The 19,652-nt window shown below is 37.8% G+C and overlaps 2 protein-coding genes across 2 annotated transcripts in view; one reads left to right on the top strand and one right to left on the bottom strand.

Moving 5' to 3' along the window:
* The first annotated feature begins 3,676 nt into the window (after positions 1 to 3,676).
* On the top strand, positions 3,677 to 12,432 carry c4h1orf146 (chromosome 4 C1orf146 homolog). Its single transcript, XM_008109243.3, has 5 exons — positions 3,677 to 4,064; positions 5,464 to 5,557; positions 7,253 to 7,421; positions 10,564 to 10,642; positions 12,298 to 12,432. The coding sequence occupies exons 1-5, from the start codon at positions 3,996 to 3,998 to the stop codon at positions 12,421 to 12,423; spliced, it is 537 nt and encodes a 178-aa protein (XP_008107450.2). The 5' UTR covers positions 3,677 to 3,995; the 3' UTR covers positions 12,424 to 12,432.
* Positions 12,433 to 13,442: 1,010 nt separating this feature from the next.
* The window catches only part of glmn (glomulin, FKBP associated protein), a 39,524-nt gene continuing 33,314 nt past the window's right edge, over positions 13,443 to 19,652 (bottom strand). Inside the window, exons 17-19 of the mRNA XM_003220096.4 lie at positions 17,109 to 17,232; positions 14,477 to 14,559; positions 13,443 to 14,329 (exon numbers count right to left, since the gene is read on the bottom strand). Coding sequence (XP_003220144.2) covers positions 14,243 to 14,329; positions 14,477 to 14,559; positions 17,109 to 17,232 — 294 coding nt within the window. The 3' untranslated portion in view covers positions 13,443 to 14,242. The remainder of the gene's footprint in view (positions 14,330 to 14,476; positions 14,560 to 17,108; positions 17,233 to 19,652) is intronic.

Below are 19,652 nucleotides of genomic sequence, written 5' to 3'. Positions count from 1 at the left end.
ATATTTATTTACCCTTCTCTGTCAGAAAGGTCTAGTCCCCTTGCACACAGCTGAATGAAATCACACATCATCTGCAGATATTGTGGGATTTTCTGCCTTGATATTCTGGGTTATATGGCTGTGTGGAAGGGCACAATAAACTGCAAATCCCAGGATTTCATTGGATGGAGTCATGGCAGTTGAAGTGGTGACAAACTGCTCTAAGTGTGAATGAGAGGCTAGTCTGAACCACAAACCAATACAACCACACCAATGCTACCTTACCAAGCATTGTTGTCTTTTCATGTTTTCTCATATTGTGGTCAAAATACGGCAGCCTCAGTCGAGTTATCTTAGCTTCTAGGAAGCATTGAGGCTTAAAGATAACATAAGAAGTCTTTTCCAAATGAGACCAAAAAGCTTTCTTTCATCAGTATTAGTTGGGCATCTGTTAGCACAGCAGTTGGGAGAAGACTGACTGAGGCGTGACCTCCGCTCTGGAGGAAATGTAAAGAGGCTGTGATAAATGGAAAGTGGAGTAAATAGATTAGAAAAGTCTCTCTTGGCATCCTTAAGGTCAAAACTAGTATATGCAAAACCATACTGAAATAAATTAGAAAACCATCCCTGTCTTTTACATTCATAATAGCTGGTGTTAATTGGAAATCACACGTTGTGAATCTACTATATTGAGCTTAAGGGAGTGGGTTTTTGTCACGGTTTTTGCCATCCTGTCTGTGAAATGTGCCACTTTTTTTCTGACAGACCTTGGCAGGAGCAACCTGCTAAATTTCTACCTGTCAGGTTGCTGTTGTAACTTTAAAAATAGACGAAGAAATGACGTTTGGCCACTTTTCTTTCAAGACATTCAAGGTGGTGTACGTGTAGCCTCCCACACACGTGAGAAATAGCTTAATGGCACACTTGTCACCTTTGCTGGGCTGTCAAATTGGAAATGAATAGGCCTTGCCTTGAACCACTAGGTCAACAGTGCTATAGATGGGGTGTTAAACATCCTTTAATCTGCATCATTGTGACACATATTCTGTATGCAGGGCATGACTCACTTGGGTGACAGTGTAATATTTCTTTAATAATAGTAACAAAGAGAACTTAGTGCATCCAAAAAGGTAAACCGATGTTGAATTTCTATTGCAGTTTCCTAAAGCCTTCCAGTCTTGATCCATAGCTGGTTTGCAAAGTTTGTGAAGCGAAGCTGGCTGAGAGTTATATTAATCAAGCAATAAAATCTTATAATATTCCCCCCAGGTCTATGCTATTGAACAAAACAAGGACTGCATTTTTAAAATATGCTCTTTCTCATCAACGATTGCCTTTCTTAGGGATTTTCTTGTGTGAGAGTTGGGAAAACTCCCAAAAAATACATCAGAGCATCTGAAATATGAAAACAGGCTACTTACAGTTGAGCACTCCGCTCACAGCAAGCAGAGCATGAAATGCCGTGTGGCTATAAAAGATTTCGGGCTTAGGAGGCAAAGATCCAGAGTTCAATCTTTATCATCACAAAAGGTTTATTTACAAAAATAGTAACTACATTTCTAAGTAGTAAATAAACTGGGTCAGAGCTACACTAACTAACCCCATCTCTCTAGGGTTCAAAAGAGAAATCTTCAAGCATACATCTTTGACACATGCAGAAAGAGCTCTCAAAGCACACACTAAGATGCAAAAGTAGAAGTCAGAAGTAAAGGCTTGCAGTAGAAAAAATATCCATTCTACACAACCAGTCAGAATGAGAGCAGAAACAGAGAGAAGAGAAGAAATAGATACATTCCAACTGTAATTCAGGAGATGGGGGGAAGGGATTTCCCTCAGCTTATTCTAAGCCAGTGATTCCCAAAGTGGGTGCTACCGCTCCCCAGTGGGTGCTGGAGCGATCCAGGGGGGTGGTGATGGCACCTATTAGGACACGGGGTGGGGCCAGAGGAGGGGCGGGGCCTCTTCCCAAGGGTCGGAGACAGGGCTGAGCACCTGAGGTGCCTGTTAGGACACACAGGGAGCGGAGTTAGAGGAGTGGGCGTGGCTTCTTCCCAAGAGCCCGAGACAGGGCTGAGAATCTTCTATACCTCTCCTGAGGTGCTTGTTGGAACACAGAGGGCAGAGCTAGGGAAGGGGGCGAGGCCTCCTTCCAAGAGCCCGAGACAGGGCTGAGCCTGTATACCTCTCCTGAGAGGCCTTTTAGGACTAAAGGGCGGGACTGGGGTGCGGGCAAGGCCCCTTCCAAAGAGCCCGAGAGAGGGCTGAGCCTCTGTATACCTCCCCTGAGGCACTTCTTAGAACATGGGAAGAGGCCCCTCCCCCTCCTCTAGCCCTGCCCCCTGTGTCCTGGCAGGCACCGCAGGACAGGGATAGAAGCTCAGCCCTGCCTCAGAGCTCGTAACTCCACCCATCCCAGTCCTGGCCACCCATTTGTCGCCCCACCCACCTCCCCCTCCCAGCCCTGCATCTCGTACTAGGGGAAAGGCTCAGCCATGCCCTCTTGAGCAGGAGCCACACCCACCCCTCTAAGCCACGCCCCCCTTTCCAGGGGTTGCTTAGTCATATTTTTTCTGGAAAGGGGGCGGTAGGCCAAATAAGTTTGGGAACCACTGTTCTAAGCTAACTAACACACACAAGAAAATCCCAAGAAAGGCAATCCTTGATGAACAAATAGAGTTGTTAGACTTCATTTCAGGCACAATGAGAACCAAGTGGAAAAGATAAAGCAAGGTCAGGGTCTGTGGCAGTGGTTCTGAAGCAGTGTGCATCAACACACACCAAAGCAATCATTCTCATGGCATCCCTCTTGCTTTGAAATTCCTCTCCTCATACTGAACTGAAAACAAGGGTTAAACCCCAAGATCTGGAAAATTTAAATGGTCCATGGACATAAGTTGTGGAGAGATTTGAAGTTCAGTTCATTTGGGCTGGATGAAGATGCGCAAAAACCAAATAAGGAATTTATCCATATTAAGATGGAACCACAAATATACATTTTTGTTGTCCCAGTCCAAAAGTAACTATGCAAAATATTTTGTAAACATTTATCCAAATGTGATGTACAGTTGAAATGTATTTGTTACCCACCTCATAGCTTGAGGTCGGGTACAACACAGTCAACATAAAATACATACAACAAAATACCTATCTCACAACACACCACTAGAACATACATGCACCAAAACACATGGCACAAAGATAAAAATACAGCAGCAATTACTGTAAATGCAAATCCAAAACTCATGGTTCAAAGTTGATTGTGTAGACAGTTGAAATGATCTGCCGAAAGAGATGGGTTTTCAATTGTGTCTTAAATTCTGACAGCTAGCTTAGCTATCGGATCTCTTCCAACAGGTCATTTCAGTCTTGGGGCGGCCAATGGAAAGATCCTCTGTGTGACAGTTGCTAGTCTGGAGAAATGAATAGTTCTTAAGAATTAAACATAAAATATAGCTGAAGTAAAGCCAAACGCTATACATGTCTAGTCACAAGCAAGTCCCACTGAATTCATGGCCTGAATCACTGGGTTGCTGTGAGTCTTTCAGGCTGTATGGCCATGTTCCAGAAGCTTTTTCTCCTGACATTTTGCCCGCATCTATGGCAGGCATCCTCAGATACTTCACAACCTCTGAAGATGCCTGCCATAGATGTGGGCGAAATGTCAGGAGAAAGAGCTTCTGGAACAGGCCATAAAGCCCTAAAGACTCACAACAACCAAGTCCCACAGAGTTCAGAGGATCTTATTCACTGAAAAAAAGTGCAAAGAATTGCAAAGGAATAAGAACTGCAGCCTAAAGTAGCTCTGATCTATTATACTTTATATATTTTCTTATTTGTCCTCCAATGTTGGTCTGGTAATTGAAAAAAGACTTAGAACGTGTCCTGTTGCATTAGTGATGTTTACAATATATGAACTATGTTTCTATTATTTTTCTCTCACAGTAAGCAGTCTTTCTGTAAGTGTTAAAATACTGTAGCTAGGACTACAACACAGAAAAGTTGGCAACTGTGCTAAAATGACTGACAGCTGTAGTCAAGAAAAGATGAGATGGATTACAACAGTAATTGTGAGCTCTTCTCTTCAGGTACTGTGAATTTCCCTATGACTGTAATAAGTATTCTGAGTCGCCACTTAGTTAAAAATGATTTGGTGTTAGGATATTGAAAATAAATGGGGATTCTCCACTCTCAAACCAGACAACTTGCTGCTCTGTCTGTGACCACTGAATATAGAAGATTTCTGATTTCCAGCCAACATCACACTGCCTATCTACACTTCCCTCCAGCATTCATAGGGGCTATCTACTTGGCACCAAAATACCAACTTCTAGCAGCAAAGGAGAAATGACCATGGCCACCATGGCTTGAATGTGAGCTTCCAGGAGCCCTGCTTGGCAGCTCTTGGAAACAGTCTGCTGCTCTTGGACTAATGCAGCATGAAATTACTAATAATAAATAATAATTAACTATTTTTTCCGATAAGGAAAGTATACCTAAGTTACATTGAAGTTTTAACTTAAGCTCTGTCCTTTTGTAATGCAAGTGTTAATTTTAGTTACTTTTGTAGTTATGGAGAGGGGACCTCATCAGGTGATGGAGGAGCAATGTCGCATGGTTCAGGCTCTGGCTCTACTGTATCTTGTTGCTACATGCTCTGTCACTAGTATTGAGTTGACAGTGAGGAAGACTGGGAAAGAGCCTGAACCCTGTAACATTATGCTCCTGCTGCTTCTTTTTAAAGGTGCTATTTACTTTGGAGACATTGGAAAGTAAAGTATTTTTGTAATTGTCCTGTAATGGAGACTATTCTGAGTCCTCTCAAATAATGATGATGATGATGATGATGATGTGTTGTCGAAGGCTTTCATGGCTGGAATCACAGGGTTGTTGTGTGTTTTCGGGCTGTATGGCTATGTTCCAAAAGTATTCTCTCCTAGATAAAGTGGGATATAAATAATAATAACAATTATTATTGTTATTAATATTACTATTTATACCCCGCTTTACCTCTTCTGAAGGAGACTCAAAGCAGCTTAACATAAAAGCATTAGCATACAATTTTAAATATACCAATATGCAAACATTAAAATAAATATAAACAGTATTAAAAAAATTCCCAGTTTAAAACCATTAAAACATTTTCAAAGTTAAAAACCACAGCAATCCCTAACTAATTACTTTGATAATGTAAATTTCAAAGCTCTAAATTAAACTGTGTACTGGCCAGCTGTCCCATGGTCCTTCGTCATCAGCCATTCTTGACGATATGAAGGTAATTAAAACATAAGGTAGCACCAGATTGGAGAAAGGTGGATTTAAATATTGCTAATAGCTATGTAAATATTACATATTCCTTTGAAAGTTGCAATTTCTAATAGCTTTGTCACTGTAAGGTGCACCTGTTTTAATAACGGCAAACAGAATGATAAACTTGTTATTTATTTATTTGTTTTTCAAACTTATGTATTTTAATCACTCACTTAGGGTCATGAAATTTCAATGTCACTTCAAAACCAGAAGCACAGGATTCGTTATTCAGATTCAGTGGAAGATGGCTGCATTATTTTTTCTCTTTCTGGTACAGTATCTTAAAAAACGGGCAAGCAAGATAAGTGTCTAAGAAATCTTTTTCAAAGTTCTGGTTGCATGGCATCAGGCCCACAAGGTTACTTAAGCCCACATGAAAATACCAAATCTTGTTGGTGGTATATGTAGGCTTGACCTCCCATTGTGTCAAGATATGTACTTTTTCAGTTGTTAAAGAAGGTACCCAATGTCTTCATGAACAACACCCATTTTCCCCATATAATCACAGCTTGATGGTATCCGAGAACACCCCAATGTTCCTTTAGTGGCTGTGAAGACCTCCCATACACCACCATCTGTTTGCATTGCCCTCCTGGACCAGGATGGTGATAGATGTTCTATTTTCTCAGCTACAAGCAACTGATGACCCAGAGCCCCACAATCTTTGATTGCCTGAGAGGGAGTCTTCCAGTGCTGTCAATCTGCATTGCATAACAATCACAGTGGAAACATAGTTGAAGTTTGTGGCAGAGTTATGGTCCTCAGTACTTGATCAAAGTCACAGCCTTCAACTACTGGCATGAAGCTTAGAACAAATTAAAAGTGAAAATAAAAAATATTGGCTGTCTTGCATCACCTCTAAACATAATTTATTCTGTTGTTCCAACTTGCAAAACCACATCTTAGTATTATTTGCCTAAGAAAACCCTATGAGATTAATGGGGTTGCCTAAATTGACAGGGGACTTGGACAGACATACACATGCACACATCTGGGTTGATTAAATGTCATTTAATACACACATCGATGGGACCCATACTTTCCACACAATGGATGGCATACTTATCTCAGATCTGACATAGGTCCTTTACAATTTCTTATCACCAAGAAATTGTGTAATGCCTGATGCCATCAAACTAGAAAACCATGTTCATGCTCATTGTTGAAATACAGTTCTAAATATACGTGAACTGATATGAATAACAGAAGTTCACATTAGTGAACAAGTCAGGGTACATTTATGCTGGAAGGAGAGGTGGCTTACAAACAGTGTTCAATTTTTAATACCGGTTTTCAAGTTGCTAGTTTTACAAATTTTGTGGCAAAGCAACAGGACCTGCTATTTTACTGGTCAGAATAATGCTGCTGCCTCATGCTATAAATTTGGTACTGTGGAAGGCAACAAATGGATAGTCATGTAACTTGCTATTATTGTATTTCATATACTTCCAGGGGCAGGGAGACAATTGTAGAATTATATAGTCCGTCTACCCCTCACCACCACACTGGTGGATTTGGGTACTCTTTTAGCTTGATTTGAATGGGTGGCATTATTAGCTGCTTTTCTTCTGGCACAAAACTGTCTTGGGCTGCCCTACATAACAATGTTGCTGGCTGTCACAGTAAACCCCTTCTGCTTAAGGAGAAACATCACAGTCTGCCTTTTGCAAGATTCTCCTGCTTCCAGCAGCTTTTTCTCTCTTTTCCTTCCACCAATTTACAATCTGAGACTGAGTGCAATAAACCAAAGTTTCATCAGGAGGTGCAGAAACCCTTAGCTCCAGACTCATGTTACTTAATTTTCGTATCTATTTATTTGACAGTCCTAGGAACTTGAGGACAATCTAGCAATTGCCACTTTATTTAGTAACAAATCCTGTTTTAAACTTTTTATGTATTTTGATTATGCATTCTAAAAAATCAAGAGTTGAAACTTTCTTAATAAACTAATGCCCTTTCCCCCCAGGTGTTGCATTTTTGTTGGCTGATGCTCAAGGTGTGTTTGTCACAGACAGAGAAGTTTTCTTTGAAAGAATAAAGAAGTTCATGAGCATTCATAGGAATGGATTTTTGCTTTTGTCAGCTGCCCTTCATGGACCAAAGGAATGGGATGTGATGTTCAAAGTTCAGCAGAGGTAGGAAATAAATAAATCATCAATAGTCTTATTTCCAAAAGAAATTGGGTAAAGAAACTTGTCCAGTCATCTATATCATAAACAAAATTTAGTTTTTACCCTCAGAGAACAGTTTAGAAGGACACTAACCTTGCCTTGTTATTTCTAAGAAAACTGTCTCTCACTCAATGTGCAATCATTTTGACAATATGGTACAACCCCTGTATCAGTGGAACCAATATATGTGGTTTCTTTATCATGTTTCACTCATTCACTTAGGGGCTCTTGTACACTTATACCCTCTACTCAGTTCCCTCATCATTTGCCCCATTTAAAAAACGGATAGTTATTATCCACAGTTTTACGCATCCACTCAGTCCAGGAACGTATCCCCATGAATACAAGGGTCATACTGTACAGGGAATTCTAGAAATGTAGCAAATCTGCTGTTCCGAAATTCAATGTAATATAGTTTAATCTTCACTTTTAAAGAATTACTAGGAGATTTAGAGCCCTACCCTAATAAAATTGCTTTGGAAATAAGTCCTCTTGATTTCAGTTAGACTTGCATCTTTGGAACTGCCCACTACAGCATATAGGATCTATGATTATTTTTTTTTAAAATAGTCTTGTGCTCCTAAGGGTCCAACCACAAAGAGAAGGCAAGGAGAACTCTTTTGTTTCCAGTGCTAGATTGCTCTGCGACTAAAACTAATGGACTAGACATGTCAAAGACTGACACTCCATCCCTTCAAGCTCTGCTTCTCCTTGATGTCTATTTCAGGCCAGGAAAAAGCAGCAAATATCCCACTAAAAACTGATCACAATGGGTAGCGCCACATCTGAACCTAGAGAGATGTCACTAATATTATCAAGTTGTAACATATCCCAATAGCATAACAGACTGGTTGAATCAGCCTTACATTTTCTTTCAAAGGGTCAAAATTATGTTGTACATTGCTACCCAAGACTACCTTTGCATGATTATTGCATTAGTACAATTAAGGCTTAACAAAATCAAAGATTTGGTCTATTATTTCCTTGTTTTAGGGCACTTATAATTGACATTTCAGTAGTAGGAAGATAACAAAGATGCAAAAAAAAAAAAAGAGCATAGTATACGGTGACTGAATATGAACACTTGTAATTAGACACATTTGAGGAAGGAATGTGAGTGATTGTGTTACATAGGAATTCCAAGGGAGAATAAGAAGGATCCAGAATATGCCGCGGCATTAAGTAATGCTTGCACAAAGTAATATAATGTGTAGATCACTGTGTCTGTTTATTTCTGGCACTGATAAATGGAAGGTCTGAAGCAGGGGTTCTCAAACTTTTTTAGGAGGCCGGGGGGGGGGGGGTGGAGTTCACAATCCCTTAGACTGTTGGGAGGCTGTTTGAAAAAAACATGAACGAATTCCTATACACACTGCACATAGTCAGACTTAGACAACCTTTGGTCTAATGTTTAGGGTGGGGGCCAAGTAAATGACCTTGGAGGGCCGCATCCAGCATGCAAGCCTTAGTAAGGGGATCCCTGGACTACAGCATACTCTTACATGAGTGACAATAGGTGTCAAGTTCTGGCATCAATCAAAATAACAGGAGCAAGGACACAAGGATAAGAAGGTATGAGCCTGTGTATTGGGTGGTGCTATGGCCCAGCTATTGCAATCTACATTTTTGGAAGCTGAGATTCATGATTCTATAAATGTTTTGGAAATAGGCTGCCACTGAAAGTGATATGAAATTGATCCCTAGTTTAATCCTCAGAATACTTTGGATGGCATATTCAAAATCATATATGACCATAGTTTCATGTGACAGATTCAAAAGCACATAATCTAAATCAACTTTCCTACACAGCAGGCTCAATGTTTTGTTTAGTGGAATGATTTGAACACGATTGTCCAGCACTTATTAGACTAGATCACTGCAAAAAACATAAACATAAAATAAACATAACAACAAAAAACAATAAACACCACCCAGTTCCCATCTCTTATTTTTGCATGTTCCCTTGTAAAGTGGGAAAAATAAATACTAGCTTACTATTTTTCTGTTGAGCTCAATATCAGAAAACATGTATACAGCTCATACATTCCAATGGTAGAGTAGATATTGTGGAATAGGCCAATTGCAATTTATTTTCCTCTCTGCATCAAAGAAGCAACAATTGTAATGGAATGTTTGATTTCCGGAAAGCTGAAGCTAAAACCAATTTAGTTTAAAATCCCTGGCCAATTGCCAGTTGACAGAATATGAGAGAGAACATAAGTGGCTACTGCTTACGCAGTGAAGTGCTATGTCCAATCTAATGAAAAGTCTCTTCCTTCCTATTCTGCATCCCTCTTTAAAAATGCATAGTTTACATTTCCGTCAATGAGATACCTTGGGTGAAAACACATGTTGCTTTGAATGCTTCATCACACTTAATGGTGTCCCACCACAAACAGTGTGACAAAGTCAAGTCATCATGATTCTAAGTCACACCAATAGAAGTATGGTGTCTATCGAAGGAAGGCTACTATTCTAGTCTTATTTGGTCAGATCTAGCTTGACTTCACTTATTTCACTTTAAAATATCAAAATATGTTAAGCATTCTTCTGTATGAAAAAGAATTTGTTCTTTAGCTTTTAGTCAATTGTATCCTTGCTAATAGAGGTAGACTATAGTGAAATTTCAAAGGGAGAATCTATTCTACATAGATGAAGATGGGTCTTCATGCTGCCCTGAACTGTGTTGAATTACCAAAAATTATTTTTTGAAACAGCTAGGAATATATTGCAACTAGTGATATTAAAGTTATCAAGCTAAAGTCTCCTCTCTGTTGTGTTTTATTCTTCTACACTGCATCAAATTGTTTACAAGGCATATGGCAAAGATGGGAAACCGTGGCCTTCCAAGCGCTTTTAGCTCCCAACTCCCATCACCCTTAGACAGCTGTGCCAATAGTGAGGGATGTAGCTGGAGTTCAGCAACTTCTGGAAGGCCAGAGGTAGTAATCCACTTCTAGTGACACAGAAATGTCAGGGTTTGTAAAATCCAAATATGCAGCCGTCAGATTATAATGATGCTAGCATATTACTATTTGGGTTCACAGTGTAAAATTATAGATATGGTTTCTAGCATGATTGAAATTGAGGAATGTTGGTGCTTTAGGTTCTTAGGCAGTAATTTACGGATAATCCCAGTCCATAATACTGCTGAAGCCATCAAACTCATGCTGACTATAGCAAAGGTAAGATAATTTATTTTATTATCAAATAATAAGCAGTACAAAATAGCTGCCTATGTTAATACATCGACATAAAGGCTTGCACATAAATATTTCTTTGAAAATGTCTTGTCCATTACTATCCAAACAGCACCTAATGCTATTACAACAGAGTTTTACAACCATTCATTGTTTACAGTACTAATTATAAATATATCTATCCTTAGATGTATATACAGAATCCTTCAAAGAAATATTTCTGCAAGAATATCGATTTTTTTAAAAAAAAAAAGTACACAGAGATATACTTAGTGTATGTATATATTCTCATTTCTGTTTTGTGATCTGTGTGTCTCATTTTCCGTTGTCAACATAGTTAAAAGCAGACTTATGGCCCTTTGGATATTGATAGACTTCCAACTCCCATTCACCTTATCAAGAAGAGCTAATTTGAATGGAGTTGATAGTAGTTGGCCATAAATTTCCCAAAAAGCTAGCTGTACTTTAGGCTATGTTTTTATAGGGAACTGATGTGAGGTGCAGTGATTGATTCCAACAATAATCTTTAGTAAGAAGATAATGGTAGTAGCCAGGGTACCCATGCCAGCAGCAGTGAAGGTGCATAGCCAGCAGCATACCAGCAAAGGTAATGTGGCCAGAGTAAAAGCAACTATGGCTGTAGGAAAGCGATTCCCAACCTTTGACTTTTCAGGTGTTTTGGACTTTCAACTCTCGTAATTCCTAACAGCTGGCAAGCGGACTGGGATTTCCGGGAGTTCAAGTCCAAAACACCTAGAGGATCAAAGGTTGGAAACCACTGCTGTAAGGCAACAACAGAGAAAGACATCTTTTTTCTCTTCAGAAAAGAAAGAGGTCAGTCTTCCAGCTCCCCATCAGCTGTCACACTTCTTGGCTTGCTAGGCACCACTTAAGAAAATGGCAGTCAACATAATTATTCTGGTTTAGGTTATCAACAGGCTCTTAGCCATTAGCAAGATCAGAAAGGAGTCCATTATGAGTAGCATCTATTTCATTTTCATTCTGTGTGTGTCTATGTTCCAATGCTGGTTTTTTAGGCTTGAGTATTAGATATTTAGAATACAGTACTCTTTATTTTTCAATCAGAAACCTTTTTGTAGAATATTCTGTTGCATATCTCAATGAGTTGGGCTAGAGGTTGCTACTATAGGAATAGCTTGAAGGTTTTATTTCATTCCATGGGAGAAGGATAAACATGATATGAAATTAGAATACAGTATGCCCTCCACTTTTTCTTGGGGGTTAGGGGCACAGAAATCACGCAAAAGTGAAAAAACATCAATTAAAAAGTCTTTTTTATACCTGAGGAAAGACATTTCTAGTAATGTCTAGCTTCTCTGGCATGATTCTATGGTCACCTTCTAGTAGAATTTGACCATAGAGTTGTGCCAGATGTAGCGATGCCTAGAAAGAATATAATCAAATCGGTGATTAATCAAATCCCCAAATGTGGAGGGCCAACTACAGTATAACGTTATTAAGTCTGATGCATTTTTCAATCTTATAAATTACCCACACATTTACAGATCTACTTCCATAATTATCATGGTAATGGGAACACTCAGTTTTCAGTTCCAATGTTTTGCTGTTTTCATAAGCCATTAGTTTAACCTATTGTATTTCTTGCTCTTCATGTAAAGACCACTTCAAAACCACATCTGGACAACATTCGCTACAGAATGTTAATGGCAAAGTCACAAATTGTAGAGCAAAGCCCTGTTTGGAAAATGCTTCATCAGCGCCATCTGGACTGTAGTTTAAATTAACACTACTTAAGGTTTTAATAAAAATGTTGACCGTGTTTATTTACAAAAATACACTCTCAAGTTTTGTGCATTAAACACCGACACCCTGAAAAACACATTTATGCAAAATGCATTCAGAATGAATATGTGAGTTATTTGTTTCAACTTTAATTTCCTGCATAAACATTAAAAACACTGCTGTTCATTTAAGACCAATTTTCAACCGTCAAAAAAATATGAAAGACAAATACTACTTGTACTTAACTTTGGAAAGAAATTGATACTCTAATATCCTTATTCGATATTGTGGGATAAAGATAATTATTAAGACCACAGAAGAACTGTCAGTAATTTCAAATGCACATAGTTTATATCAAAGTAATTGTTTACTGAGTTTTATCCCTCATTTCCTAAGAATAACTATAGTTGTTGTTAGTTCTCCTTCCCACAAATGAAAATAAACATTGTTCAGGAGGTATTCTCAAGTCAGTGATCTTGATCTCCTAGTGTCTTTATTTGGGGCTGTCTAGAATGGAGATACTTTGGTTTCAACATCTTCAGGAAGGAAAGAAAATTACTTGCAGCTGAAACATGTGTAAAGATTTCCGGAGTAGTTATTTGACGTGTGACATTGGTTTTAGTATGTCTACTGCCATGACTCCAGAATAATGAAATATTTTAGACAAATTAGTACATAATAGAACAGTGCCATATAGTGACACACTTATCACTGTATCTCCCTAAACAGAATAAATTCCATGTTTCTATACTACACATCTGGAATATACTCCTTATGACAGCAGAAATACATGCTGATTTCTTATGTTTCTCCATTCCATCTATTGAGAAAATTCCTGACTGCTCCCTTATTTGTCTTGGGGTTATGATGTATGAAAAGCAACAGAGCATTTCAACTATATTTAATATTTTGTCTGATGTTCCTTTCTGAAATGCTTAAGGGTTTATAACCAACCATACCTTCAAATTCCACAACCGATTAATTTTTCTGGTATGATAATAAAGACTGCCAACACAAGGTGTACATGAAAGTGAACCATTTAATACTGAACTATTCAGGTGCAGTATTAAAAACTGTGATAACTCTTGTAAGCTCTTTTCTCTGCACTGCAGATTGATTCTACAGGATTTGGTCAGACCAACTATTCTGGGAACAGAAGGACTTTTTACACTCATGAAGCCGATGGAAAATCCATCAGAAGAGATCCAATTGAAAAGGGCATTTTACTCATTCTTCCTTTTCCTATACTGTTGTCCCATGCTACTATAGAGGGGCCCCACAACCATCTGGAACAGATTTTCAGGGAGCAGAAGAGATTAGCAAAGACTGCTTCCTCCACTTTCGCTAGCTTGTGTAACAAGAAATCTGGGCCCAGCATACTGACTATAACTATGTGAACCTTCCAGGATATTTTCCCACTTCCATTTGTAGTTACATTGATTTACATGTATTATGCTACATCACATAAAGCTTATTATGTTCCTCACACTCTGGTTATGCATACTCCTGGCAGTGAAAAGAATAGTTCAGATCACTAAAATGTAGTCTGGTTCAGCAGAGTCTGAGACACACTGTGTATTTAACAGGTATGCTAAATACAAGCTTAAACCCAAAGGGTTTTTAAATACATTCTATTCCTTGGACTTCTTTTCAGCAGCCTATACATTCACCACTCAGGATATATATAACATTTACATTTATATTTTCGAATCACAGTGCCAGAAATACAAATTTAAATCACAGTGTCAGAAATATAAATACAGTGCATGATGTGAAAATTTAGAGCAAGGGAGACAAAGTGCTTTATTTGATCCCAGAAATTTAGTAGGAAAAAGTATCTGTGAGTTCTTCGACTCTGGCCAGAATGCTTTCGATTAAATCAAAAGTAACAAGCGCTGAGTGAAGTACCTGAAATATTAGGGGAAAATGTTAATTATACATAAAGTAGTTACCAATGGTCCCCCCCACAATGTATTTCTAAATATATACAAGTCTTTCACTAAAAGAAACATAAAATCTGTCTTTATATAGTTTTACCAAAACCTAATCACTTACCTGAAGCTCCATTTGAGATGTCAGTTTAGACATCTTTTTCCCGCCTACTGTTATAGATGTGGATGTCGCAGAAGTGGAAGACTCTAACAGGAAAGAATGAAATGATCTGGTAACACTGCTTCCTGTAATTTTAGCAATTTTAGCTGTCATTTTTGAAATTTCATTCTACACCATTTCATCTGCCAGGCCCAGTGGTTCCACAAAGATAATATTGAACAAAATGAATATGTCTTCAAAGGATAATTAGCCTGCCCTGCTACATGAGCCAGAATTTGTCTACATTTTACGGACAATCATACAGGTGTTCTGGCTTTTCCATGCAGAGCTATTGTCTTTGAATGTGAAAACCTGAGGAGACTAAGAATTTTAAGTACACAGTCCCAAGATGTAAGTTTTACATACATGTGAAGCATGGCGGGAAGCACATTTTTCCATTCTTCTATACCAGGGGTCCCCAAACTAAGGCCCGGGGGCCGGATGCGGCCCTCCAAGGTCATTTACCTGGCCCCCACCCTCAGTTTTATAATATATTTTTATATCCGTTTTAATAATATAATATATTGTATATACATATAATATTGATAAAATATTATAATGTTATACAATATAATACAGTACTAATAATAATACCATATAATAATATTAATTATATGTTATATATTACATATAGTATTACAGTATAGTGGTATAGTTCAATATAGTAATGTATAATGCTAATATTGTGCTATGCTAATAATATCATATATTGTATATACATATACAATATACAATAGTCCCCTTTGGGGTAAGAAGGGTGGGATATAAATGTAATAAATAAATGTAGTAGATGAATAAATAATTTTAGACTTAGGCTCGGCCAAAGTCTGACATGACTTGAAGGCACACAACAACAACAACAACAACAATCCTAATTAACTTGACTATCTCATTGGCCAGAAGCAGGCCCACACTTCCCATTGAAATCCTGATAGGTTTATGTTGGTTACACTTGTTTTCATTTTTAAATATAGTATTGTTCTTTCATTGTTGTTGTTTTGCACTACAAATAAGACATGTGCAGCGTGCACAGGAATTTGTTCGGTTTTTTTTCCAAATGATAATTCGGCCCCTCCACAATCTGAAGGATTGTAGACCAGCCCTCTGCTTTAAAAGTTTGGGGACCCCTATTCTATACCATACTTGAAATCTGCAGCCCAAGCCTACAAGGACTATCCATGTATTTTTTACTAATCAAACTATTGTGTCAATTTACATTGCTGGGTGCAGGTATAGACCTCTGTTTACATTAAATGCTGTGTCCACAGTAGATCTGAAGAGCTTCCTTCTGTGGTTCATTAAAAATAAACAAAACTTCATCTTTTGGATGAATGCATGAGTTGAATCTACGACAAGCAGCTGCACAATTTTCAGCATCCAATTATTTCTACTCTTGGGTAATAAAGCATTTTAGAATGCAAGCCTTGAATATACTAAGATAATGGAAGAGGTACAAGTGAGGGAGCCCAGAGAATCACACTGCAGTGAAGAGATCAAGATTCTGGGATACTCTTCAATGAATGTAACTGATTTCTGTTCTACAAAGATCATCACTACAAGAGTCTAACAGGATAGAATAGTCAGAACACCATTCACTTCCTCTTCATGAAGAACATTTAAAAACCTCCTGAATAGTATACTGAGCTATACTATATATAACAGTGAACCAGTATTTCATTGTGGGAGGGGGGGGGGGGGAGATTTTATGCTTGACTTTTTATATTAGAAATCCAGTTTTGCATTTCTGTGAGATCCCACTGCTCCGGTTAGAACAGGTAACCCTGGTTCACTTTCACAATTTTCCTGTGGACATTTTAACATGCGGAGAACTTATCAATCAGAATTAGAACTGAACTAGAAAACCTACAAATGCTTAGAGAAATGTTATCTCTAGATATTTCTTGGTCCTCCAGCATTATTCTATGGCAGTGGTTCTCAACCTGTGGGTCTCTAGGTGTTTTGGTCTACAACTCTCTGAAATCCCAGCCAGTTTACCAGCTGTTAGGATTTCTGAGTATTGAAGGCCAAAACATCTGGGGACCCACAGATTGAGAACCACTGTTCTATTGTCAGCTTCTATGGCAGAAGTTGACCACAGCATTGTGCTCGATGACCAAGAAATCTGTAAAGAGAACATATTAATCAAATCTGCAAAAGTTAAACTTGCAAATGTGGCAGGCCAACCATATTCTATTTATTTTTTTTGCTTGAAAAAGCCACAATGACTGATCATTGTGACTAAAAAGGAGATGTTATTGTTTTCAGTGGCAAAGAACCTGCTTTGCAGTAAGAAGGCCTTAGTGTGTATTCAAAGCAGGTCTGCAAATTTTGCCTTGACATTTCCATTTGAAGATCTCAGAAAAAAACTTTGAGACTTTGGACAGCTTTTGACATAGCAGACAATACTGTGTTGTGGGAAAAGTAGTCTAATACGGTGCTATACATCATTCCCATCATGTGGAGATTTTTTCCTAAATATTTTATAGCTCAAACACCGTTGCCTAAAAATATAGTAATCATAGCAACTTCTATCAACACATCTCACACACATTTGTAAATTCAAATAGTTAATGAAAATAATGATAATGGACAATACCTCCTTTGTTTTCTCTTCGACGTTTTATTTCTGCTTTATAGTGTTGTTTTGATAGAAAAAGTGCAGTATATAAGGGCTTCAAGAATGTCTGTTGAATCTTGTAAAGTTCTTTCCACAAAGAGGTCTCATGAAAAAGAAAGGAAAAACAAATCTGTATTGCAGCAGTAAGTTCTGTAAGTGTAAACAACACCCTCCAGCCCAAATTGCATAATCTGCTGTTTCTAAGTAAGGAAAGTAGTTTAGATCCTGTAATGCTGAGCTACATTTTAATTTGTTGAATCCCTGCAGCCCTTCCAGCCACTATAATGCAGCATTCACCTTATAAATACATTTCCAGCTAGATCACAACTGGAAACTCACCAAGCTAAGTCTACACAATGAAGAGCAGTCAAAAAAAAACTCTGCTGTCCTATTATAGTAGTTGCAGAAAAGGTATCTATCTATCTTTGGATTAAATTTATTTACTGCTGAGGTTAAACAAATAATAGTTACTTTTAATTTGCAACATTTACATCTTTCATTATTACTCTTGTTAACAGTCTATCAATTAGAAGCACTAATCTAGGTTTACCCTCCCAATAATTCAGAACAAGTCTGTACTAGGAGAATCTTCTCTGCTGTATTTCCCTCTATCACATTCACATAGTATCAAATGCCGATTAAAGACCTGCTCTGAATACACACCAAATGTTGAAATATGATCTATCAGCAAAAAGGCTGGAAAATATAAGCAAAGGTTTTCAGGTGTATATGTTCTGAAATTAAAACAAAACACATCCATTGACATATCAGTGCTCTATTTTGCCTGTTTTGTTTGTATGGATTATAGTGAAATCCAAATTTTCATTGTCAAGCTACAGCTCCTAAGCCTCAACAGATCAAATATATGAAAATCATCAAAGGTGATTTGAGAAATCATCTTCAAACAAACCACTATCAGGGGTAAGATAAAATCTATTTTATAGAGAGTCAGCTCTCTTTCTAATTTTTGTAAGTGTCCCATTTTTTTAAAAGCCCCTTACTATGCTACAGCTCAAAGTTTAGCATTTTTTCACCATCCCTCTCTTTCAGGCCCTTTGTTTTAGGAATTTAGGATGTTTCCAGTACTGTAATGCCCCTACAGATGTTCCTGTCATTGCTGTATGAGCAAAATTTTGCTGCTCCTTTTTGCTCAAATCCTCCCATAGCCATTATGCATCCATCCGAAGAATGCAACCTTATTCTTCCTATGTCTAGATGGGAAGGTATTTTTAGATTCCAACCTCAAACATCAGAAGAATGACAGCAGTTAATGAAGTGGATACTAATTATTTCCATGAACGAATACACCTAGAATACCCAGATTTTTAAAAATATGTTGTGTATGTATGAACTCCCAAGAACTCTCTACAGAATGAACTAGCCTGCATGGCAGCACCTCACTATTTATTGAGTCAAAAGAGATCCCAGAAAGGTTGATTAAAAACTTGGACTATAGAGTGGCTTACGCATCACAATATTATTATTAAAGTTACTCAGATTCTGATGCCATGGCTCTGGCAGCCTCCAGTGTTGTAACCCCATCATTTCCAAAGATGGCAGGAAATTCCTACATAAAAACTCCCAAATTACTGGAAATGTACCAAGGTCAGATAGTTACACCTATATTTGCAGCAAGGTACACTTTTAAACTAAATTGTAATGGCTCGCTTCCAAATTGATTTAGAAGCCTGGCTTTTGCTATGAATATTATTAACTAAATTGCATTGTATTTATTATTAAGATTCATAATTTTATTTACCAAAGCTAACTACAGTTCAGGAAGACAGGATACAGAAATAACCAAAAATTAGACACTCTAAATTCTATTAAAAGCAATGGAATGTACTACATCCTTCTGTACATTTACATTTCAGAGATTTTAGAAGTGAGATCATTCCTAATTCCTAACAAAATGCCATTAAAATAGTAAGTTTTACTTTTGAATAAACGATGGTAGGATGTGGCTGCAAGACTGTGCACTTCAGCTGCTAAATTTAATTTTCCAAATTAAGTTTTATTCTCAATAACAAATGCTTAACGAATAGTATCTAAAAATAGTTAACCTGTATTAATTACATAAGTTGTTTATTTCTGTCAAGCAATGAACAGGAGAAGCAGGTTAGGGAGATAAGCTTGTAAAAAAAAAGAAGAGATGCCAGCATGCTGCACAGAATATAATAATTAAGCTGAGCGAGAGAGAGCTAAAGCTGTTTGTTGCGAGAAAAGAATAAATTATTTGCTAGTTTGGAATAGAGCTCTCCAAACTGAGCTGCCTTCAGGGTGCTGAGAGCTATTTACCTTCTAGCTGAACAGAATTTAGCTGAAGATGACAGTTCAGTAAAGCATATCTACCAGGAGCAATTATAATGATGTGACCTGGCTCCATTGCTCTCATTTTCTCCATCACTGGTTTCAAGAGCTTTGCTTGCAAGGCTAAATTTAGCCTACTCATTGTCTTGACACAACAAGACAGGATTTAAAATCTTATATAAGTCAAGAACTGCATCCTAAGAGAAGATACTG

The sequence above is a fragment of the Anolis carolinensis genome, chromosome 4 (genome assembly GCF_035594765.1).
Source record: "Anolis carolinensis isolate JA03-04 chromosome 4, rAnoCar3.1.pri, whole genome shotgun sequence".
Taxonomy (NCBI): domain Eukaryota; kingdom Metazoa; phylum Chordata; class Lepidosauria; order Squamata; family Dactyloidae; genus Anolis; species Anolis carolinensis.
The sequence above is the reverse complement of the archived record's forward strand: the minus strand, read 5'-3'. Positions and strand labels throughout refer to the sequence as shown.

Bases quoted from the DNA above. Each gene is read 5' to 3' on its own strand.
- c4h1orf146 (XM_008109243.3), top strand. From the start codon at position 3,996: ATGACTGACAGCTGTAGTCAAGAAAAGATGAGATGGATTACAACAGTA. The intron at 5,558-7,252 runs GTACAGTATCTT...CTTTCCCCCCAG, and splicing joins CATTATTTTTTCTCTTTCTG to GTGTTGCATTTTTGTTGGCT. The intron at 7,422-10,563 runs GTAGGAAATAAA...TTGGTGCTTTAG, and splicing joins ATGTTCAAAGTTCAGCAGAG to GTTCTTAGGCAGTAATTTAC.